The sequence below is a fragment of the Danaus plexippus genome, chromosome 8 (assembly GCF_018135715.1).
Source record: "Danaus plexippus chromosome 8, MEX_DaPlex, whole genome shotgun sequence".
NCBI classification, from domain to species: Eukaryota; Metazoa; Arthropoda; class Insecta; order Lepidoptera; family Nymphalidae; genus Danaus; species Danaus plexippus.
This window is the reverse complement of record NC_083542.1, coordinates 6,252,605-6,279,438: the sequence shown is the minus strand read 5'-3', so window position 1 is coordinate 6,279,438 and position 26,834 is coordinate 6,252,605. Positions and strand designations below refer to the sequence as shown.

The 26,834-nt window shown below is 27.5% G+C and overlaps 1 protein-coding gene across 2 annotated transcripts; it reads right to left on the bottom strand.

The window, feature by feature from the left end:
* On the bottom strand, positions 1–26,834 carry LOC116774362 (uncharacterized). 2 transcript variants are annotated; one of them, XM_032667078.2, is made up of 6 exons: positions 26,515–26,834; positions 12,050–12,216; positions 11,153–11,336; positions 7,915–8,054; positions 4,439–4,658; positions 1–2,071 (listed from the first exon to the last, which is right to left on the bottom strand). In XM_032667078.2, exons 1-6 carry the CDS (start codon positions 26,543–26,545, stop codon positions 1,986–1,988), a joined length of 828 nt encoding a protein of 275 aa, XP_032522969.2. In that variant the 5' UTR covers positions 26,546–26,834; the 3' UTR covers positions 1–1,985. The 2 variants fall into 2 exon arrangements, with proteins under 2 accessions (XP_032522969.2, XP_061377313.1); XM_061521329.1 differs by lacking the exon at positions 1–2,071 and adding an exon at positions 3,800–4,026.

Here is a 26,834-nt window from a genome sequence, read left to right as displayed (position 1 = left end):
TTTTAGTATCATAATTTATTTACGTATTCCATTTATTTTTACAAGAATTAAAACAAAACAATCATTTGAAAACTGTACATTTTAAGATAAAAGATGTTTTCGTGCAAAGAATTGACATTACCTTAAGTGAAACACAGCCATAGATTAACACCTATATTATACATATTATTAAACTATTATCAAAAAGCTGAAAATGTGTACAAATTACAAAAAACTAAATAAAATTATTCATTAAATATGCGAAAGAAAACATCGAAATGCTCGCACTCATATTTAATAAGGTAAGCTTAACATTGAAGTCGACGACTAGTACAATAAATATACAATATCGAAGATATATAGGAACGATATTAAAAATAAAACTGAGCATGTGCCATACTTTTCTAGTATTTTATTTCATATAGTATGACCTTATTTCATACAGCTATGAATATGCATCACATGATAGACTGTTATGACGACAGTTGGACGAGTTTAAATATCAAAATGTAGAGGGTAGAGTAAGATTTATCATTTGAATTTATTATTTGTTCTGTTATCCTATAAACTTTTTATATTTTTTAAATAATGGTAAAGAAAATGTTATTAGTTATTTCGTTCTTAATTCACATTATATACATAAGGAATGGTTGATTATTAGAAATGTCCAAACATTATACAAATTCCGCAAAACAAGTGGACCACCAGTGCATTCCTTCAAAAAAGAAAAAAGACTTCCTGTAAGGTTTAGTATTTTCATATCCGTTTTTTCGTAACTCACATTCTTTAAATGAAGTTATGTAGAAGATTATGTTGACGGAATAAGTGACAAGGAAACAAAAAGTTATGTTTTTAATAAGTTCCATTTGATGTAAACAATTGTTTTATCAGTAATATATAAAAGTAAACACAAAAACCGTTTAAACCGTATACGTTATCAACCTGTAAAACGTAAAATCCGTAAAATGTACAAAAGCGTTGTCTTGAGCAGACTAATGCGGACTTTGATAGAATACAAATCATCCTCTGAAAACATTTCAGGTTCAGAGCCAAAACTGTCCAGTCAAAGCATATTATCAAAGGACTCAACCATAAACGCTCCCATAAGATGAACACCTTTTTTTGACGTGCCAAAAGCACTCAGTAAAGTTTTGGCAAAGTGCCTTAATTTATAGGCTGTTAAAATTTTAAGTGTCAAATACATTCGTAAACATTGACTAGTTATCGAATTTCTACATTCGCAAATTGTGAACTCCTTGCACCCTCCATGGAGTCCCTTAGGCTCTATTATCTTACGTTATTTCATTAATTATAGAAAACTTCAATCCATTTAACTCTTTTCACTGATGACCTAACTCTCTGATAAAACTGCAAAAATAATAGGGATAACGCCTGTAAGGATGCAAAAAAACAAACAGGGCCTGTAAGTTGATAACCTTTTGAAAATCCCTGAAAGAGCAATTTTCGTTTTGCTCACGGAATGCAACTCAGAGAATGAACAACAAATATTTATATAAAAACAACAGACAGCACATGAAATTCCGTAATACTTGATGATAATGTTTTTAAGTGAAACTATATATGATTATTTGATATTCATATAGAAGAAGTAATGCATAAAACAAGGAATGTGAAATGGTTTAATGAGAATTATTTAAATGAATAACTTCTACATTTTAAATGTTCATCATAGAGTTTTTCTAACTATTTTGACACTTTACGTATTAATTTTTACCGTTAATTAAAAATTTTGTAATGTACAAAAAATAATAATTTCGCATGGACTATATATATCTTGACCTAATATTTTTCTACAATGTTGAATTTAATTCATATATTTTTAGGTCACAAATGATATAATGATTTGTGACAATAATAGTATAAGAGCTGATAGATCTCACTTTAATTTCAACCAATTTCTGCTCTTTGACTATTAAAATGTTTCAATGGCTACCATTTATCTACACTTATACTAATATCACTGTAAAAGTTCTTCAAACCAAGCCTCATAAGCTCTGAAAGTTTGAAATTTTCTTAAAATTCATGATCAAAGCAATTAAAATAACTATCTTATTATATTCGATGTGAGTACCTGAAACAAAAACAAATACGTTATTTTTTTTTCTTACACGAGTATTTTAAAATTTTAAATACTATGCGATAAACAAAATTCAAAAACAAGTTATATCATTATTCTTGAATAAATTTACATACAATCTGTAAATTAAATGAAATTATTCTTTAATATATTAAATAAAGGTTAGAATTAGAACAATAACAAAGTTAAATAGCTGAAGTGGATTCACTTCATAAATATTGAAGTTATTCAGACTTGTTATTATTACTCATAATTTCCCTTGGGCTCCTCAAAGCGTTAACCTGTGTTAATAATGTTGAGTACTTTAGTGCAAATAACACTTTTGTTTATTTTAACAACAGTTTAAAATAACCGTGAAATTTATTAGATCAAACAATTAAAAGTTGTTAATTATTTCAGTAACATATTATTATAAGGTAATGTTCTAATAAAAGTTTTATTCATGCAGTTAAGGGTATTTATTAGAAAAAAATAATTATGGTAGTATAAAGAGGATTTATCTAATAGAGACATAAAATTCTTTTGGATAGTTTCTTCTAATTTATCGACTGGATAGAGCTTGACGAATACTCTACCTGATTGATAGTCACTATTATTTAATCCGTAGATGGTAAACTAACTATCTCTGTAAAAGCATACTTACTCACATTTGTTTTGACTCTAACAAGTTAGAATCAAGGTTAGCCAACGAGTCTTGGTGGAAAAAAAACATTCTTTATTCTAATAAACATTCTTGTATTTTGGTACCATAAATTTTCGCTAGATTCGCATTTACCCAAGTGAGACTGCCTGAACTGTTTAATTAACACCTTCTACCATGGCCTCTCTTCCCAACTTAATTTCTTGTTTAAGATTTTTATTCAAGTCTTCACTTATATATGTATTATTAATACTTTTGCTTATTACAAAAAATGTGACGAGAAAACTTGCAGACTTTGAATTAAATCCTACTGTATATACCGTCCACCAGTGTTTAAAATAGAGCTATTTTTATTTTGGAATAGCGAATTCGATTTAACTTTCTAAATATTATTTTAAATACCATAGCTCAGAATAAGGGATATATATAATTATAAACATAAAACTTGTCTAAATTGAGATTATCTTAGTCAAAGCCAAATAATTTCGTCCTGACCTGAGGCGTGTTGTTCAAAATTTGATCAAAATTATTCTCCTTATACAAAAGACTATCTAAAAAATTTAACATATTGATATTTATCAAAATAATCAAACTAGACTTAATGTATAAAGGTTAATAATAAATAAATAAACAGTTATTATAATGAAAAATATTTCTCAATGAAAATAAGTAGACACAAATATTAACTGGGATTTTTTTGGTTCTGTCATTTTACATTTGCATTTTATTTCAAGATTTTGTTAAGAAATTAATATGCACTTCTCATTTTTTATATTTGATGAGATTAGCAAAACTGTATTGTTTAAATATAAATTACTTACTTAACGTGTATATGTTTTTTATTCATTGGCATGCATAATTTCCCATCAAATAGTCAGATTAATTATTATTTTTTGGTCTATTGTTGGAGTTCATCAAATCTCGTTATACATAAATTACTAAATAACACTTGTACAAAAAAAAGTTTGTTTTAATTATTATTATCATGCATTATTATGCGACAACAGTGTTCTAAACACTATTGTTGCATATTATATAGGAAAAACTAAAAAGTTGAAAACACTGAAAAGGTAACAAATCTCTTGTTTATTAAATTTTCAAAACGAAGTTCTTAAAATAAACTTAAACCATTTCGGACTTAGAGTCACACATCCAATAAATAAATCATAAAAAAATATATTTATTAAAAAAATTAAAAAGCGTATGTATCCGTTCGGGTTGTTGTCTCGATGCCAGTTAGTTCGTCGACACTTGGCTTTTGCCGGTGAAGGGGTGGGTATAATGCAATACACCACCGCCAGGCATAAAGCTTTATGTAATCGATAAAAATATTTGCTCCTTTATTACTAACCTTTTTTATGATGTTGTAGATATTAATGTAATATGACCATTACATGAACAGGTTACTTAATATTTTACAAAATATATTTTTGAAGAAAAAAGCACAAGAAACTAAATTTTTGAAATGATTGTTGTTATGTACACTGTTATTCGTTACCACTAAATCTATAAACATATAATGTAGTTTTAGTTCCATGTTAGTGTTATTAAAATCTATTATTAATTATTATTGAAATCTTTAATTCAGGCATTAATAATTGTTTATTTTGTAAAATGCAACAGCTTCGAAAGGAGTAATGTATATTCCCGCTTATTTTTTTATCAAGTATAACAAAACTTATAAGCAACATTTCTTCCATTTGTTTGTAGTCATTACTTACCTATATTGGAAACATATTTAGATAGCTGTGTACGCGAATACACCGTAATTATTGCTGTAGTATCTCTGACTACTGGCGGCTCCACTAAGAGTATTGCTTCACATCGCACTCGTAGGGCACCGCTAGCTGAAGCTGGCACCGGTACACGAAGTATACGCCACGAGGCGCGAAGTCCTCCAGGTTGAGGTGCGCTTAATTCTGTTCTCTGCCATGGTTCTGTCTTTAAGAATTATAGTATTAGTTTTTTTAATCAAAATATTTTATTTTATAAAAAATTATCCAACTGTATTCGTCGAATTTTAAGTTCGGCTAATTGAAAGATGAAAAAAAATTCAGTATTTTCCACTTTGTGCTCAAAAAACTGTTGGAGGTTGTCAAACGAGAAAATTTTATACGGCTCTTTGGATAAAAAAAACTAACTTAAATTTCTACAACTAGTTATTCGTTCTAGTTGCCTGTTGTGATAAACTTAAAAATAAATGCAATAACATTTTTAAAACGTTAATACCATAATAATTTCAAATAGATGGGTCAAATTTTTTGCATAGAAGATATAAATATTCCTTTTTTCGATACATTAAATGGATGTAAAACTAATGAAAACTATACAAAAGTGACCCTTAAAACAGATTATCACAAACTAAGTCAGGAACAACTATAAACAAGATAAATATTACATACTTTAAAATACAATTCAGAGGATAATGGAGAATTTGCAAAATATATTAACCATTTTAAAAGGCCGTTAGTGAAGATTTAAAGTGCCCCGACTGCTAAGTCTCTTAACAATGAGCTTAATAATGGCAAACAATACAAACTACCAAGTCTGCGTTTAGGTTCTCGGGTGTGTTCACATATTCGACCTAAAAGTAATACGCCCACAATAATTAAGAAACAATTGATTATTTAAACAATTTCAATAACAAAAAAGTCTCTTAAATTATATAGTAACTCCAAATCAAGAATGCTATGTTTTATTTTTTCTTAGAAAGTCATATTTGCAAATTATACAGAATAATATTTATTGTTTTTAGTTTGGTTCGAGATGAAGTTTAAAGAATAAAATAATTAATAAAAGGGATTTTTGCAGCAATCTATACATGACCCAATAATAATTATACAGAGATACGTCTTAATGAACCATAAAATGATTTTAGTATAAGAAAATCAACAGTGAAAAAGTGTTCCAGTTTTAAGTTTATATAACTTTAATCACATTTACTAGTTTATTGTTTGCTCATTCTATGTAATGTATAACAATTAATGTGTATACCTACATTAATAACGAAACATTATCGTTTCCTTGATAAAATTATGTAAAATCATAGTTTATCAAAAAGAGATATTTCTTTAAATAATGTGTTCATTTTACTCTTTTATTTTTGTTGTTGTATGATGTTTTATGAAATTCTACTTTACTTTATTTAAGTTAGACTATTAAAATATTTTTTTATCATCGGCTTTTAATTAACTCATAAAATGAAAAACAAACAGTTTGAGTTTAAATTATACAAAACAATGTATAATATTTATACCTTAAAGTAATTGAAGTGAAGAGAATACGATTTTATGCCGACATTATAATCTAACTAGGAAATGTAATAATTTTTACGAATGTTCAATTGTTTTAATTTGCCCTTTCAATTGCCAACTGAGCCCAATCACAATAATTGATAGTACCTAATCCAGTCAGATTGGATTCCTGATTCCATTAGCAGCGCAAGAGAGCAAACAGTTAAATCGAGTTAGCCATCTCTTGAGTGCAATATTGTCTCGAAAGCATTACGAATATTACTAGTCCTTTTATCGAATAAAGCCGAATATAATTGAAGTAAGTCATCAGTACAAAAATAACTTTATTTTTATGGAAAACAATCTTTATTTTTCGTTCATAAATGATTTTTTTTTTAAATTTTCATTTATGAACGAAATTCTGTTTTCTTTGCTTAAAAGCTCTGAAGGCTTTCAAGGACTATTAATTTTTAGGTTTGGTTTGTGATTCATACAATTTTTTTTATGTAGGAAAAAAAGAGAAATATACTTATAATACGTAATAAAATTTTCTACATATGAAAATTTCACCACGAATTGTTTTAGTATATCTATTAACTACCTAAATATAGTATTGCATCTCGCAACAAAATTTATATAAAGTTTCCCAAATATATATTTGTAAAATTATAAAACGATAAGTACCATTGAAATTTGTCTTCAAACCAAGTGATATTTTTTCTGACATGTTATGTGTTATTATGTTATGTCATGTGGTAATTCCATGCGATGAATGAAATGATTTTTCAGTCTTATAAAACCGTAAAACGTTCTCTAAGAATGTGTGATAAGAAAGTCGTAGTCTAGTGAGGGTAAAAATCAAGAACGTGTTTGTTATTGACATTTATGGATTATATTTATAACAAATATAATTTTTAAAGTGATTACTGCAGAAGTGTAAATTGTCATGGGAACCAATACAATTATGAGTAAACGTTGATTTTAAAATAAGTACAATACAATTATAATTTAATTAAACGAAACTGTATTAAAATTCTTAATCCCTAATGAACTCCAGAAATGTATGATTCCACTTAAGAGTTTTTCTGGAAAAGTTAAGAAATATCAATATTTTATGAATATTATTAGCTTCAGCGTGGTTGTGTTTTTACAAAAGTCAAACACGATCGACCTTATTCGTAAGTAGCTGTGATGCAACATAAATATCATAAAAATGTTACAAGTTCCTCAAGGAAAAGTTAGTTAAAATAATTTCATTTGAGATTTTGGGTGAGCTGAATTAATAATAAATAGATGTGATTTTTATTCAAATAGTAATGATATTTCTACGGTTAATGGTTAAAGTATGAAGGTTTGTTTATGCATCAGTGTTTATATTTGTATATGCATGACTTGAGATTTCAGTAAATTTAGCAAATGGGCTACTAATTACATAATTAGGATTTCCAGATTATGTTATTATAATATACCATATCTATGTTCATTCAAGCGGAAAATAGCAGAGAATTGTGTTAACACTAATTGGTATAACTTAAAAAATATTTTTGCCCAGAAAGGAGAATTAAAATAAGAAATTAAAATTGCATAATATTATCCTCTTCTTACACACTACAATGGTAGCAATAATAATGGAAAATTGATAATTCCGAAATGTTTCTTTTCTTATTCTTATTCAATATAAGGAATATTAAAATTAAGCCACAATTCAGGTGATTTATTTTTATAAATTTAATATAGGAATATTTCAGCAATAAATATTTATATGTAAAATTGTTGTTTAGTCTACTTTAAGGTGTACATTAGCAGATGCACCGCAGAGCTAAAAATGGTGAAATATTTTTGGTTCTGTATTTAAATAATATACAAATTCACAAGTCTTCAACCTGAACTGCTTCTATAATGCAGAATTTTTCATTATTTAGGAAGAACAGAATAAATTTATACGTATTACATAAAGTACTTACCCTAGCAAGCTCGTTATCGATGTACCAATTGATGTCAGACGGGGGAAGCGAGTAATCAGAAGTGCAGTTCAGAAGTATTTGCTCTCCGGGCTTCACTAATTTAGCTGCTCCCACTATAACCGGATCCTTATCCGGCATTGCTAAAAAAGGAAAAAAAACATAATATTAAGGACATTAAGTGTTCGAATATTATTAGATAATCCATTTGTTTATTTCCACTTTTTTAAACTTGTGAAATATGCTTTACATGTTCATATTGTTTAGATTTTTGTCATAAAAATTTATCCATCTAGGAACAGGAATATTTGAATATTAAATGGACTACCGAATAAAATTAGCGCAGACTTAAAATTTGAAAATATTCTGTCTGCCATATTTATAATACTGTGATTTATTCTAACAAATATATACTTAACAGTTATGTACATCATATTCTAAAGCCACATAAATAAAATGCAACAATGTCTTCAAATTTTCACAATAATGTCAAGTACTGTTGTTGCCCAGCTTGCTGCTCAAATATTGGAATGATTATTTGGGATAATGAAAATGACTGTTCAATGCTTGGCTTAATACATAACTGTCATTCCTCAAAAACAAAAAAAACGCAGTCTGTCCTAAAAGAGACTAACAATAAAAAAGAGAGCAGTTCAGATCTATTACGTACCTTTTAGTCTTAACAAATATCACTCAGCACCTTCTTAACTTATTACAAAAGTTCGCTTATAATTATGTATCATTATTGTAAGAAAAATCTTCAAAATATATTAAGTACATATCTCGATTAACATATTCATATCTTTAAAGTACAAATATATAAAAAAGTGGGAAATATAATATAAAAAACTGTTACATTTCTATCCTCGAAATTTAAATAGATACATAAAGCAAAAGAAGTACAGAATTTTTAGTCTTTTGTTATATAATAATTAGCCAGTTGAAAAAAGTTTTGGATATTTTTTTTTTATATTTGGATGAAAAAACCATGTCGTAACTATTTATTTATAGACTCGGCCCCCAAAAACAATTTAATAAAAATAATATACTCATATTCGACATCACCTTACCCAGATAAGTTTACAAAGACAGAGTACAACCTATTGTAAAGTATATTGTGTATATATCATGACAATGTCATTTAATTTTGATAAATAATATTTTATGTTTAATAAACAAATTGATCACTAAGCTTCTGAAACATGACAAACACAAAAATCCTTTTGAGTATATATAGATACAATTCAAACTTATCGGTATGAATTTTTTTACAATTATATTTTATTTCCTATGAGATAACGCTTAGCAATACTATTGAATCTACCCAGATAATTTCATAGGCACAGCTAATTTTAATAAAAAATATCTTAAAGTGTAAAAGTATTTGCTTACAAACCAGTTAGGGTGATTAGATTTCGTTTGTACGAATTAGAGGGACCTTCCTAAATTACAGAGAACTTAGAGAGTAAGATAATCTTGTATAAGAACTTTAGTAACATAAAGCGCTTTGATGTGGAATAGTGGGAAAGTGAACATAATTAAAGTTCTAAGTTCAAATAGTCTCATGAATCAATCTAAGGCTTAGCTTTCAACACCTATCAAATGGAATATTTTTTTTCAATTGCGTAAAAGAGCTTTGTTGTTTTAATTTATAAAAAAATTTTTTTCAATTACGTAAAAAAGCTTTGTTGGTTAAATTTTTCAAAATAATCTACCAGGTCTGGTATTATTTAATATAAGATCAATGATAATTGTTAAGAAAAACTGAATTAGAAATTTAAAAATAACATTTATTTTGGGGATCATCACCATCATATAAAAACAGAACAGAACACAAGTTCTGTTCTTGAACGAAATATTTTTTCTTTCAATCATATGTAGAATTTAAAACGTTACCTTAAAAAACTATTTCGCAGAGGTGTATGCAGCTGGTTTTAACAGGATTAGATGAAAACAGTGATGTTTAGCGAACAGCACCAAAATAACACATGTATAATGTAGCTGGATATTTTAATTAATTTTGAGATAACATGTTCTAGTTGCATTTGCATTTTAGGTTAATTTAGAGGTCTTTATGAGATATAACCATTTCAAAAGAAAGCAAAGCCTACATTGTGAGCTTACAAAGAAAAGCCATTATCCCCAAGGGTGAGTTTAATCCCGAATTGTTGTGGATAAAGCTGCGGGCAGTAACTCGCTATAACAGCTGATCGTTTGAACAGTTTTACTATGTCAGTGAAAAATATTATTGTTTGATATTTCAAGAAAATAAGATAAGAACGATTAAAGGAAGACATACCAAGAAAAATTTATAATCTTAATGGTTGAAAATTGTATTGTAAAACACACACTGCACGTCACTAAATGCTGCTTAGAATATCGTTAATGATATTTTACTTATTATTTCTTCCCACAAATTAAACTATATGGCATGTGGTATCATTATTTGTAATATATGCAATAAAAATAGTAATTTAAGCAATTGTAATGTTGAATTAGTTGAAATGTAATGACTTAAAAAAATATAATTTTTAAGACATCTTGTTTTTGAACTTGTTTTTAGTGAGACAAAAGCTTGATTTAGGAAAACTGGATTTCAAATATAAAAACCTATATAGCATAAAACACTTTTTTTTGCACCTTCAAAATGAGATCCTTACACACATACATACATATATTTTTATACAAAGATACATACAATGGCTGATGACTGACAATATTTTAAATGACTTGAAAGAATTTCATAACTCACTTAATGTAAAGGGATATGGATCCCCCATAAATTTCTGAAAAATGTCATGGAGAATCACTTTTGGACATATATTATAAAATCCTTGAATATACATAAACAGAATTTTCGCCATTGATGGATGTTGTTTCATTATTTTCTTGCCATATATTGCGAATAAGCGAATCTCACGAAATAATAAAATATACAAGTAGTAACAAAAAAAACAATTGTAGCCTATCACATCAGATAATAGAATTTATAGAATATTATAAGAAAAACATACGTTATTTTCGTTTAAATGAAACTGTAAATGAAAATAGTAAGCTTAAAAAACAATATTATTATTTTATATTTTACTAACAGCTCCTTCTTTCCAACATATTTTCATACGCCCTGTGCAACTTAGAAATGAAACGAAGATGTTTTTACGTGTGTATATATTTTATAATATATTAATACCGAGAATTTCTTGATGTTTAAAATAGTTTAATCTTAAACTAATTGACTTACCTCCAACCGTCATATGTTTGGTTTGTCTTGCTATCTGAAACTTAGGTCCTTCTGTTGACACTTCGCAACTATACGCGGCTCTTGTGGCGACAGGGGGTGGCATCACCCTCACCGTACACGAATCAGTTTGACATTCACCTCCTTGTACCATGATACCCGTGACGTTGTAGAGACGAATTGGGGGCTGGGGACAATCAAATAGTACAGGTTATTTAATTTTATATAATAATTTACTTGAAAAACCCTAGCGAGCATTGAACAATCATTACAATACAGTATATTCATAACATAGAACGAGTTGAAGGTAATGCAAGGAATCGGCTTAATTATTTTAAAGTAATTAAAAGCTCTACTGCAAAATTTTGTTTCATTCATTTAAAAAAAAAATCAATTCAGAATTATACGTTTAATTTCCTTCGGACACAAGTAAGACGTGAAAACCTAAACATAAATACTATTTCTCAACTGCATAAAGACTGTGTAAATCATAAGAAAATTATGCTAAATAGTTTAATAAACACAAAACTCATTAAAATGTCCGCAGTGTACATACTTAGCGTGACCTCACAAACGTGACTTAAACTCAACAAGTGAAAATGGAACATAGGCCGTTGCAAATTATTTGTTATTGTAGGTCAAGTTTCTGACATTAATTTAGATTTTCGAATATATATTTCAAACGGGATAAACCGTCACATTTACCAACCTTCCTTTTTCCCGTAACTTTCATGAGCTTAACATTAATTAATAATTTTTAAAAGCGTAGTACATTATAACCTATATCTTATAACATTACATATTTCTTTTAAAAATTAACAATATATGTTGAAATTTACTATATTCAAAGAAACCATGAATCGATCTAACATACTTAATATTTTAAAGAAACCATTGTACCTTTTGTGAGGGATTGTATCGGAAGATCTCATGCATGTCTCTATACCATTTGACGGAGTGCAACTTCTGATCATCCATTTCAAAGTGACAGCTCAATTCTGCTGCTCGCCGAGAGTCGGCGTACAGAGGTACTTTAAGCTGAGTTATCTTATGTGCTGATGCTATTGCTGAAATAAAATGATAAATTAAATATTCAGCAATTCAATAAATATCAGAAGGTCTTGATTTATTTAGTTTAGAGCGATTGTACAAAAATATGATTTATGTTGTGAACGTTATTCTAAAAAAAATAATACTTTTATCTTAATTTTGTTATGGAATCAATAAAAAAAATGATCTTATTATGTATTTATAACTTTTTGAAAAAAAAAAGATATTTTTATTTCTTTTATTTACAATTATTTGAAATCTAAACTTTCTGAGGCTAACTATAGTATTTTGTTTTGGTTGGATAAACAAAATGGATGTGGCCTTCTTTTATTACATTTTAAGGGTTCCGTAGCCAAAAGGCAAAAAACGGAACCCTTATAGATTCTTCATGTCTGTCTGTCCGTCTGTCCGTCCGTCCGTCCGTATGTCACAGCCATTTATTTCCGAAACTGTTGAGCCTACATAGTTGAAACTTTGTAGCTTGATGTATTCTGGTAACCGCTATTAAAATTTTGAATAAAAATTAATTAATTTAAAAATTAAAGGGTGGCAGTCCATACATGGAACAGATTTTTTTTTCAGCTAACCTATACGTGATGGGTGTTTATGGATAAGGCTTTAAAAAAGGTTTTATTAAGGTTTCTAAAACCTTTTTCGTCAAAATCAATTGTTTGAAGAAAGACAAATGAGTGTCCCCCCTCAAACTTTTAAAATAAGAGAATGAAAAAACTTTAAAAAATATATGCTGTTGATTTCAATGGAAACTTTCAACGATGGTTCAATGGTTTGAACGAGATATCATTATTAGTTTTTAAGAAATAATATATTTTCAAAAATGCATATACAATTTTTTCATTCATACAAACACTATGTAAAACCAAGTTATTTTTTTTTTATAAAACATCGATCAAAGTTACAACGCACTACAATAACTTTTATATTATGACATAATATAGATGACAGTCTACTTGGTGCTACGGAACCCTTCATAGGCGAGTCCGACTCGCACTTGTTAAATTTTTTCTCTGTTAAGGCTGCGGGCAATGAATGAAATATTAATATTTAGTGACACTTCGTCCCTTCGCGTTTCATAAAAATGTTAATAAATTATGTTCGTAGATGGATAACATTTTACTTTTGAATCAAGAGGCCCTATAAATGTAGCTCTTAGTGCGTAATTATGACGTGGCACATTTTTCATTATTATACACGTATAATAATGAACACGTTTTAATCATTCATTTTATTAAGAAGTATTAAATGTAAATTATAAAAAAAATAATAAAACTATAATTATGTGATATTAGTTAATTAATGAATACATTACAGATTTTTTAGATTATTATCATGCACATTATAGTGGCTCCAATATAAATAATGACTTAGGACTTTATTTAATATATATATAAATATCATAACATAACTTTATTTGTGTACTTTAAAGGTTTAATTTTTTTTTAATAAAAGCTTCCGATCACTGAATATTTAATGTTGTTACGACAAAATTCTCGACAAATTTCGTTGTATTTCAATGGATTAAATGTGATGTTAGTAGATATTATATTATATAAAAAAAAATTATTATGTTTAAGTTTAAAGCATTATCTTATAGTATAAATGGTTACGTTATATGTAGAATTTAGGTAAAAATATAATTGTATGTGTAAAATTCTTATCAAATTTACTTTAAACGTTGATAATTTATTTTACAATACAAATATGGAATTATTTAGCTTCTAATGCACTTCTACATTATTATGGGTGAGCACTTTAGATGTTGAGTATTAAACATATACGAGTATGTATATTTGTTCCGTTGTGTTCATATTATTTATTTTGTGATTTACACTAAAGGACAAACTTGAATACTATTTGATTTAATACCTACATATGTAAATAATTCTTGGATTTTAAAATACATAAAAGATTAAGTATTATTTTTTTCCTTATCAAACTAAATATCCAAACTTGCTAATATATTTTTTTTAAACTTCCGCTCATAATTTCCTAATGAGGAGCGCTACATATAAATGTCAAAAAACTTTTTATTTTACTTACCAGCCCTCCAAATAACATTAATTAAGGGCAACATATTAGAAGTGATATAATTATACCTGTATACTCTACTAAAGTACTAAATATTGGCATCACAAACATCATAATAGGAGGAACAAATGTTTGCTGAACTTCGGGCTCGACCGACAAACATAAGGCTAATTTGCTTAGTCTGGGTTCTTAATATCCATCTGTATATATATTTATAGTTGTGTCTACTACATTAAACTTTTGTTTTTTTAATAGTGAACCTGGCCTAAAAGACTCAAATAGTTTTTTAATTAAAAAAATATCATAGGAACACGACCAAAAATTGCAACTAACATAAAATAGCGTCTCAGTCGCTTTAGTAGTGAAGTAATCATGGCATAGATAAATAGTTAAGTTAAAATAAATAGATATTCATTAATATAGTCTACATAATATTTATTTATTTAAAACGTTTTATAATTAAACAAATTAAGAAATCCAATCAATTACAATAATATTTATCTCTATGGAAACACAGCTTGATTTATATACAGAACAACCGAACGTACGATACTTGGACTCAATAATAAATGATATTAAATAGAAGCCATTTTACACAGAGCTTTATCTAAATTGGAAATCTTCACAAATCTCGCGATCCGGGTCTAGCACCAACGCATATATTTATTGCCGTCCTTATGAATCTGATTAATATACCAATAAATAACTTGGAACTAAGATTGCTTATTGAAATTATAATAGAATTCGATGTTATCATTATGTAATATTCGCTGTATGTACATTGTACATGCAATAACATGTAGATTTATTATACGAATATATTGTCACATTATTTGCTTATAATTAGATATAGTTAAAAGAAATCTTTGGAAATTTTAGTGAACTTGTAGTGTATCGAACTGAAAAAAAAAAACAAAAATAGTCATAAAAACTTTACTTTATTCATATCAAGTAACTAAGACTACGAGAAAGGTCTATCAAATGCAATAAAAAGTTTTTAAGAGAAAGGACTAAGTTTCCGCCCCTAAAGGAAGTCATTACGATAACGAAAGAAGCTGTCAAATGTTCCAAGATTAGACCGTTGATATAAATCAATCTACAGCTGATAGACGCGGCAAATTGACTTAAATTTGTTCTACGCTTTTTGTGTACCTATTTATATAATATTAAATCGATAGTCAAGTTTTATTCTTTTTTGGTACTCAAAGATTTCATACAGTTTTCAAATATCTGAGAATATAAGTTACGGTAAGCATTTAAGAGTAAACTATAACTTATTGAAACCCACTGAAGCATATCCGCCGATTAGCCAATTATAAGACTATGAACTCCAATTTGGTATGTAGGAGTTAATAGAAAGATAACGCGAGCGATCTCAGATGATTATTTACGAAAATGACTCAGTAATATCCATCAACAAGACGCGTAGACTTCCTCATTTTGCACTTATTCGGATGATTATCTCATGCTTTTCCAAAAGAAAATAAAATATTCCTATGTAGAACGAAAATATATATAATGATAGTGAAAATTTCAACCTCATCATTAAGAGCTCTATGGATTCTTTTTCAAATGAAAGTAAATTTTGATTTGGGATATTTTTAGGCATTCAAACCGTTGAAAATTTAAAGTTTATTTAAGGCAAAATTAATAAAGTTGGTGGTGTCAAAAGGTTAAACGCCCTTAGTTACCAAATGCGGGTCACTACAAGACAAACAAAAAGGTCATTATAAAAGTTAATAAAAAGGCTCAAGAGTTTGCTTTTAAAGCTAACACTTGACCAATCTGATTTAAAGCATTTCGTAAAAATTTATTTATAATCGAAATAATTTTGTCAATAACATATTTTCTTCGTATCATATGAGTAAGTTTTTTATTGAATTACTTGTAGATGTATTCAGTAACATTTTCACCAAAAGAATTATATAAATAGTCAGATGAAATAAAATAAACTTTTTATTACAATCAATTTAACTTCAAACCAACTTCGGAGTTACCTTTGCCGTCAACATTAAGGAGTAAACTAATAAAATAGAAGAGTTTGAAAAGGAAGATATCATGCAAAATAAATGATTTACTTTTTAGACCCATTTCCAGTCCAGTCCATTAGGATTATCTTCGTAGATTGTAGTATAAGGAGGTTGACTATATAATTTTATAAAATAGTTTTTATTCACTTTTGTCTAGTAAAAATCTAACTTTACGCGACTAAATTTATCTTGAATTTTTGTCATTAAACAACAATATTTCTTTAAATTTATTTATTAAAGTTATTACGTAAAAAAAATGATTTTAGAAATATTTTTTATGCTAATTCATATTGAAACAATATATTTACATAAAGAATTTCTCTCTTCATATAAGATTTTTGTACCGGTGATCTGACTATGCATACATATGACACAACTTTTTCTATTAATTTGATGTTTATTGTATGCAATATCCAGAGGTTTGTAAAATTTACAATACTTAATAATTTATTTCACAAATGGAAATTCCAGTCCATTTACTTTAGCACTTTGGTTCGACGGAGGGAAAGAAATGCTTTTAATAAAAGTAATTTTGGAACAAATTTACTCGATTTGCGTTGGATAAAGGTTGAATAATAATTATGGTGGAGAGTTCCCGGAGTAATTTGTTTAAGTTTCTCTCAGAAGATAAGCGGAAACGTTCAAAGAAATTATTCAAAATATCGATAGCGCTATTAAATTGAATATTTATATACATATACGATCTTCCGGTGGTGACATACGCATATCTTTAAGAAGATTTATGAAATAGAAAACATATTTATTCCTTATCTCCTGCAGCTATAACATTTAGTAGTTTTCAAAACCAATTAGGATCATAGGCAGAAAAATTTTCAAGGGTTGTCATTTATTACAATTGGAAGCGAAAACAGAAATATAACTAACATAAACTCTTAATTACTATCAAAATATACAATTTTACTAATAAAACTTAAGTTCTAAATAAAACGCAAGTCCAAATAATTTATTGCTGTGTCATAATAACAGGGAACTTAATACATCTAAAACTAATTTAAGTGAGTGCACGCAAACATTAATTAAATTTTGTAATGCTATATCAATATTAAAATTTATTTAACTTTAAACTTTCCATAGATATTAGTAAATTAAAATTTTATATAAAGCCGCATTTATATTATTTCGAGACATACATTCTAAAAACTGTGATAAGTAAGATCAAAATTTCTACACGTCTTATATTTTTAAAGTACCATTTTGTATAAAAGAATATAATATTTTAAATCTCGGTGTTCGCTATTTGACATTTAATATGCTCAGCGAAATAGCAAGCATTTACATGCATCACGCAATCTTCTCTACATTTGTATGTAGCAGTTACGTTTAGAATATGCGGAGGTCATAACAGTACAGTACGGATTCGTATTACAATTAAATATGTATCGTAAATTCAAACATAAATCACTGCGCATCGTAATTCTTTCTATACATATATAAAATAAGCATATTATTCTCTGTGTTCGATTTTATCAATGCATTTTATAAAGACAAATATCTTTATAAATACATTTGGTAAAATATCAAAAAACATGTTTATTAATGTCTTTTCATTCCATGTTTGATATAAAAACTCAATTCTATTAAATCAGACACAAAATAAAGATACTACAACGGTTGCTGCGTTTTACGTAATTGAAGCCATTATGCTGTTAGAAAAACAGTTGTAATATAAAAATATTTCTCGACAAGGAATGTTATCAGCTACAAAAAGGTAGAATTGTCGCCAATGCTGGCTTTAAGCCAACATCTCCGCCTACAATCGGGCTTTCTATACGTATTTTTCACTTCGCATTGTTTAAGCTGGCCTCAAGAATACATGAAAAATTGCTTTCCCCTGAGTAATTACACTGTCACTTTGTGTAGTATATTCAAATCGTCTTTCATGTTACATGAAGAAGAAGTGATTTATAGAAAATAATAATTTTATTTATTATAAATATCTTGTAATAACTTAATTTATAGGAAAAAATATTTTACTTAATAACAATCACAACTGGAATAAAAAGCCTTTTAAAAATTAGATCACAAAATCAATATTGATTAAAATTATAACTAATGTTATATAATAATCGTATAACCAAAATTCTTAAAACAGGTCTATTGAAAAAACATGAAATAAACCAATGTTTTCAGTTTTATCGTTAATTTGTCACAAAACAATTACTTTTTGTGGAATAAAAGTACAATTTGTTCGTCATTCATAGCCGAAAAATACTTTTATAGTTCATGGAATATTTTATCACATTTTAATAACAGTTAAGCCTACTCTGCACGGGTTAACGCGTACGTACAATATGCACTCAGCCATTGTAGTGAATATGAACCCGTCCCATATAGCGAAAGTTGCCAACACACCATTTTCTTAGTACAGAAAATAAGTATTTATACTACGTTTTCTTTCATATGCTATTGAAGTGTTATTTTATTGTGTTAGTGACAACAAGCACTTTATATGATATTCGTTCATTTTTCATATTAAATTTGAATTTATTGCATAAAATAAAAAAATATAAAGTGAATTAATTTCGGTAAGTAAAAAAATTTAATAACGTCAATTAATAAAACAGTTTTAATTATCTCTATAAAGTGAATGCTTTGTGAATTTCTGTGTGAATAATATCAAATTAAATTAACAGTGACTATATTGACTAAAAATTTATAATTTTAACCTTATAAATATTTGTGCCGCGACGTTTTGAATATTTTTCAATACTAATAATTTAACAGTTCTAAGTCTTTATTTATAAGCTGTTCACTCATAGATGTAAAATAATATTCAAGTACTCACTGACATACATATTCTTCTATTGCAATGACATACGTAAACAAAATAAAAAAATACAATAAACAAGGCGAACTCGTAAACTGATTTTCAGTAATTTTTTATGAGGTCATTTATATTTTTGTTAAAAAATAAAAGATACGTTATCAAACAACATATGAATATCAAGTCTGAAGAAAATTTTATAATATATTTAATGAAGTTATTCCTGGTTTTATTGGAAACTAAAATAAAACTAGTATCTGACTTCCCAATAGACCAATCATATTGCGATAACCGAAGCTAATAAATAAAATTGTAATTACGATCACGTGGAACGCTGTCATAAGGTACAAAATGACGTCCCTTGACACCTAACCTAGTTCTGAAATGCCAGCTTATTTGTACATCCATTTCGTAATATACACATATTTTTATTTCATAATAATAATCTTCACTCATTCATAATTAATACAATATATTTCTGAAATTCATTCACTCGCCAAAACGAGTGTATAAGAGAAACAATATGTATTATATTCAGTTATAATGTATAAAACAGCTTCACATATTCTAATACCTACATCTTTAAATTAAGAAGGATGGCCTTGGCCATACCTTGGTACATTATCCTAAAAGTGATACCGTTATGTTCTGCTATGAAACGGGTTAATTGGGAGCATACAACAGAAATTAATGTGGTTGTCATGTTTTCTACGAACTATGCGTTTTAACTTTATAGTTTTAGTAACTTAGTTTTGTGTTCCAAGCTTATATGAGTAATATCAAACTTGTTATCCAAGATATATATATATATATATATATATATACATACTGGCTGAATTATGATTTATAATCGAATTAAGTTTGAATTTGAGTTGTAGGTTATTATAAGGATTTTAAGGAAAATTTAATGTATTAAATATAAGATATTTTATAATATATTTTTTTTACATAAAATATAGCCCAAGAAAGAGTTTCTGTAGTTATACATCGTTCAAAAATTGAACACCACTAACCGTTTTCAGGTGTTTTAACCAATTATTTATGAATTACCTTCTTTCTTCCAGCTTTTATTTACTTGTTTGCCTTTTTTGTTCTGTTCTATCGCAATCCTATAGGGTTCAAATTTAACTAATGCATGATACACTGCAGCACTATGTGACGGGCTTAATAAAGACGTTGACGTTAAAAAATTTCTTGAATCTAGATAGTTGTTAGTCAACTCAATCTTGTAAGAAAACGCATTCAAGACTCTTAGTAGTATGATTATAAATGAGCCTTGGTGCTATAGTAAAATTTCTCAATTATCCCCATTCGAAAAGTTGTATCTCAATTTATATCATATACATGGATATAAAACAGTGTTATTTTAATTCAAAATCAACAACTAGTATTTGCGAGAACAGATCTATTGTATATATGTAGATTAAAAGCAGTTGCCGTGGTGCATGTGATTGAAAGGTAGTTTTTTTGTAATAAAGGCTACAAAATTAATAAACGGGACTTTCATATGTATTTCAAAATGAAGTTTTAAAAAAAATATATAGTAAGAAATAAATAAAATGACATCACATTCCGATTTTTATCATTTGGTTTCCCTCTAAGAAATATAGGGTCGTTTCAAACGGTTGCTGCACAAGAAATTTCTTTCATGTCTATTCAGACGTTGAATTCTAGAACAGTTTGAACTGTGCAGTGAAAATAATCGCTATAGTAAAGCACAATCGTCGACTGGACGGCTGCCAAGCCAGCCAGCTTAAACATGGTTTCCAATGTGTTAGAGAGCAATAGAATTAACAATTTAGCTTTTACCAGGGATCGGCATAGCTGCCAGTCACATATAAAATACCATATCCACCATCGACAGTTGACTATTGTTCGTTATTGAGTTTTACTTTTAATTATTATCAATACTTGTCTCCAAAACTTAGCGCTGAATGCTAAGTATTATAAATCACCATTATACTGTTTTATTATTATAAAAGATGTGCCAGTTTTGGAAATTTACAGATCGTTCATTAGAGGTTTAATTTTTACGTTTTTAATAGAATAACAGGAAATACTATATATGTCCTGACCTCATTTAAAGATGAACTCCCGCTAAAGAGAAATTGCTTCCATAGTTTGTAGTTGACAGCATAATATATGAAAAATGTCATCAAACCGCAGACAACATGCTTTATCTATATAGAAGCTAGTCTATGTACGCTCATGTGAAATTAAATGGGTGCTTACTGTTTAATTATTTTAATAAAAAAACGAATTTCAAATATTCTTAAACCATCGGCAGCAAAGTCACTGATTTTGCTTAATACTTTCCCTATTTTTGGGAATGTGTTTCAGGAAAAACGCAACAACGCATTCATTGTAAGCAAAACACGGTTTACCTTTTACATAGAATAGTTAAAAAGTCGGAATATATTTATGAAAATTAAATCTTAAACAGAATATTTATTACATTTTTCTATTTATTGTATCCGTCTACCTCAATTCTTTGATGATACTCTATTCATAGTCTTTTATTCTGAGCTCTTATTGTTTCAAGGAGGATAACTGTTTATCGTCTAAACACTTTTAGATGGAGTGAAAACTTGATATTATAGTTTTTTTAACATATTTTTTTTTATAGCTTACGTTTTGCATATATTGAAATAATGACTTTGAGGTTAAATATTAAAGATTTGTGAAGAATTTATATTGATAATAACATTTTCACAAAGTTTATTTAATTGGAAAGTTAGAAGGCATAAATTGGGATTGCATAACAAAACATTATTCGGCATCTCGATCTCGATATTACAAACGAGCTTAATTACAAAAAGTTACTCCGACACGATATTGACGTAGAATCAGCTTTGATGTTGTTCATACGTTTTTGAAGTTTTATTTCTATTTGATTTACTTTAATCTTAGTATTATTTTAATAGTGATGAGAGCACTATATTGTTGAACCTTTGCTTGTTAATATTGATAATTTAGTTATTTCTGTGAATATGTATATACAGAATAGGCCTTCAGCTAATATGAATAGATCTGTATGATGAAACAAACTACACAACACTACATAATAAGGTTTTTTGTACCTCTGTAGGTTGGTGAAAATTATTTTAAAAATATAGTTGACGGCTAGACTTGATGTTGTGAATTGAAGCAATATATTCATGTGCTGCATTGTTAAATATATGTATACACTTATATACTATTTATGTCCACGTATCTTTGTTTATACGTATTTATGTATATTATAGAAAATCTACAGAATAGAAAAGTATGTAGCCACTGTATGAACTAAAGTTGGAAAAATCTGTTTAAGCCTGATTTCGTACCTCAGCAAGGCATTAGTAGGCATCTATGCCTATCTTTTTAAATTTATAAATTGTAGTCACCTTTTTAACAGAATGTATTTAATGAGATTTAAGAGTTTCGCAAGTTTTATTTATTTAAATGAAACTAATATTATTCGGATACCTATACTACGCGTGCTTTATTTTGCTGGTTGGCTAAGGTTGCTGAAAAGGAACCTAAACGTCGGGAGTATTAAGTTTTTAACAAAAATAAAGCACGCGTAGAATATTCGAAAAATATTAGTTTCATTTTAAAGAATGTATTTAAAATTTTAATCACAGCTTTTGACCGAAATAAATGAGACAGGCTGAAACCGTTTAAAAATACCGACTACGATGTTTAAGATATTTTAACGGACGTAAAACTCAAAATACTCAAGTATGTTTAATTATTTCAGAACTTAGATTGGACAGTTTAATATATATTTTTTTTAATTATCCTTTATTTTCAGCAGATCATATTTTTTTGCTTAAAAAGAATTCTCTTAAATTAATTAATATTATTTTTGCTTAAAACATGTTATTTATGTATTCTTCTAAATATATAATTTTAAATACACCTAAGAAAATAAAGCACTCATTAAAGTTATTATTGGTCCCTTTTACTAAACAAATTTTAGTCTTGACTTTTGATACTCAAGTTTTTAAATTACCATGAGGATTTCTTTTGTCACTAACTTTTGGCAGCTATTTAAATGCTAATATAAATGGTTCACCATGCTAAAATAAAATTTTATGCATTCTGATCATATGCAAATCTCTAGTTTCATGTTATTAAATCCTGTAATGAAATTAATTACTCAGAAATATGGTAAATCACGACCAAAGTAAGCATTCTATTTATCAAGTAATATATGTATGTACAATATCTTATTATTTTCAGTGCTGTAATCTGACGTTGACCGTAAATTACATTCATCTGGCTATTTCCTACACTTGCAATTATACCAGCATATGAGAGCACTGAAGCAAGAAGAACATCATTAGCATTTTGAGTACAACTGTATACATTTATACATTTTGTGAATATTCATGTAACTCTTTGAGACTATTTTAAATGTCTATTCCTCCTACCATTATATATATAATGTTATGTAATAGTTGACATGACCTCGATTTGTTTCAGATTTAGAGTGATATTTTCTATATACCTTGTTTATTTTTGCACTTCAAGCTTAGATTGAGATGATTGGTCAGCTATACAACTTCAAAGTAAATATTATAGGGGGTGGAAACAGATAACAAATTATTTCTTTTCTTGAATTATTATTACGAATTTTTCATTAAAAAAATGTTTTCACTTTAAATCTGATGGGATAAATAGCTGAAAATCACTAAAGATTTTTTTTTCTACATACTGATTAATATCTTAAAGTTGAATTATCAATATAATATATATATTGATAATTCAACTTTAAGGGTTTGATCAGAAAAAAGTCAAAGCAAAATTTATATACATACAAAATATTAACGATATTATAATCCATCAATTATTATATCTATCACTTAATTCATCCTTAAAATTATGTTAAGATCATTTTATCTAGTTAAAAATAATTTATTCACTTTTTGTACAGAAGTGAAGCTAAAATATTTTTTGTCCATAATAAAAAATTTTCCATACTTTATTTTAAACTTATACATGCAGAAACTCTTACCCCCAAGGACAGTAATCTGTTTCAATGGCGTGTTGCAATTAAACCGAAAGCAATGAAATAGTAGCAATTCATACCTTAAGTAATTTCCACATAGTGTAAAACGATTGATTTTTATTTAATAAAACCGTAGACTTTTAAATTATACAAAATTATCTGTCTTTAATTGTTTATTACAATAATAGAAGCAGATCCAATACTCACAAACAAATAAGAGAATCTAAACGAATTTGAAATTAATAATATCAGTAAGAAACTTTTACTGAATTGTCGGGAAATTAGTTTTGTGCCAGCCCGGCTATCGAATGCAAGTTAGAGTTGCAGTTGTGTTTACGGAAGTTGCTTTTCTAAATAATGTATGTAGATTTGAGAAATTGTTAAATGTCTTTTTATATTATTTCTATGATCTTTTACTAATACCTATATTAGTCTTGTGTTGATTGCCGAGAAACAAAATTTAGAGATAGCTGAAGTCATCCATACTCACATAAAAATATATGTATGTTCCTACTCTATTTACTAGTGTACAACTGCCCCTCACTTCCTTATCACTTTCTCAATTTAAAAATACCACATCTTTTTTTAATCCATATGACGATCTAAAAAATTTGTATTATCGGGTTCTCCCTTTTAGTTTTGCTTAAATAATTTTAATGTATCTAATCTTTTAGAATCGAAATCATCAAAAACGTATTTATAATCTGTTTCGTAGCATGTAATTTTTTATTTAATCATGCAAGATCAGAAGATCATGTAAAAATTAACATGATTTTTAGCAAGTAAACAGTAAGAAGGTTTCTTATTTGCAAAGTCACTGACGCGTGGCAACTGTTACGAATCATTAAACCACATTATTTCGAGCTAACATAGTATTATCTTACAATTTGTTTGAATTGCTCTGTATTCGCAAACTTAACGATAAGCTTTTAGAGATAACGTTGAACAAATAATTTTTTTGCCAAACCGATGAAATATTCAGAAAAATAAATTAACTTATATATTAATTTTTTGTCAAAACTTTTTACAGTAAATAGAGACCATATATATATTTCGTAAGTAAAAAAACAACACAATAGATAATTTTTTAAAGTTTAATAAAAATACTGCACTTGTTAAAGCTCCTACAATATATATATACATATGTAATATTTTTTTTTATCTACAGGAACAAACGGTACTAACTATTGATATGCCACAACTAACATTACAATTGTTCTCATTCTTTTTATTCTAACCTATCTCAATTCACGGGAATATTTTTTGTACATATTTTGAACCACTTGGATTTAGTAATATAATTTAAACAAAATACAATTGATACACTTCAATATTTAATTTTCATTGGTATGTAGAATACGCCATTTCAGTTTCTTTAGAAATTGTGCTCTCTGTCTAGAGCTCATTCTCATAAATTTCATTTTTAATTTTGTTAAGACTTTACATTTTTTCTGAATTAATATATATTCTACGTTCGTACTTAATTCATGGTTATTCAGAATAATGAAATATTGTGACTGCTGTCAGTTTAATCTTTAGAATGTTATTCTATTTTTACAAATGAATCCAATATTTTTCTTTAAAATTTATTTTTTCATCAAAAGGAAACAAAGAAAAACAAAACAGAAATAAAATTATAAAAATTAGAATCAGTGGACTTACATTAATTTTATCCCTTAATATTAAGATATTTTAAATATCGCAGTGAAACCTATTGAAGGTTGAACCTATTGTGAAGAAGATATTACATTCTAAATAGAGTCATCACCTTTTATTTTAGTAAGTCTGAAGTTATTTAAATATTTCGGATCGTTTAATCATATCTATAGTGCTTATTGACAAAAAGATTTTGGAGATTCGAAATAAAAAACGTTAAAAGGAAACAAAAAATATGTATAAAAATTAAAAAATAATTAAATTGGGTTTATTATTTAACCTTATCATATAAAAGTAACAGTTAAAAGTAAATATACAAAGGTTATGATAATTTCTGTTTTGTTTTCAACTTCTTATCATATCAATTCTGAGACTATTTTCATTTCCTTAACAATTGCTTGTCATTATTATATGATCATAACTTTGGACATAACCAAACCGGGACTGATATGAATTTATATTTAGTAATAAATTTTATCTCTTTGCTTTCTATATAAGGATGTGTAAAAATATTTTTCCTTCGTAACATTTTTTTCTGATAATGTTGAAAGTTTTTTGGGTGTGAACCAAGCTTCGAGTTACTTTGAAATTAAAAAAAATACACAGCAACTTTTCCAGTGAAAGAATCATATAGTAAATTATTTTCATTTTGAAAATCGATTCCATTGAAATGATTAACTATTTGATGTCAAATTTTATGTCTATATACGTTTTACAAATGTATGTAAGTAGAACATAGTCTTCATTATTTATTATTAATTATGTTATCAACTCCATTAGCACCGCGAAAATAATTGGTACTTACCACAAAAAGTTATCAGAGTTAGACACTTCATTGTTATAATTTTCAATAACAAACTGTTTTACATAATATTGTTGTGCAAGATTTCCAACCACTAGTGATTAAACAAATAAGTCACAATTTTCACCAATAAGTCTTTCCCTAATCTCCATTTTAATAGCTAACACATGGTATAATAATCAGTCCCTTATATTAAATAAAAACACTAAGAATAAATATAAAATTTTTGTTGTATTATTAATTTGGAACCTTGTTTACGAGTCACCAAACGCGACTGTATAACATAATCAAATGGCAAAGAGCAAGCGTGCTATTCGCGTCGA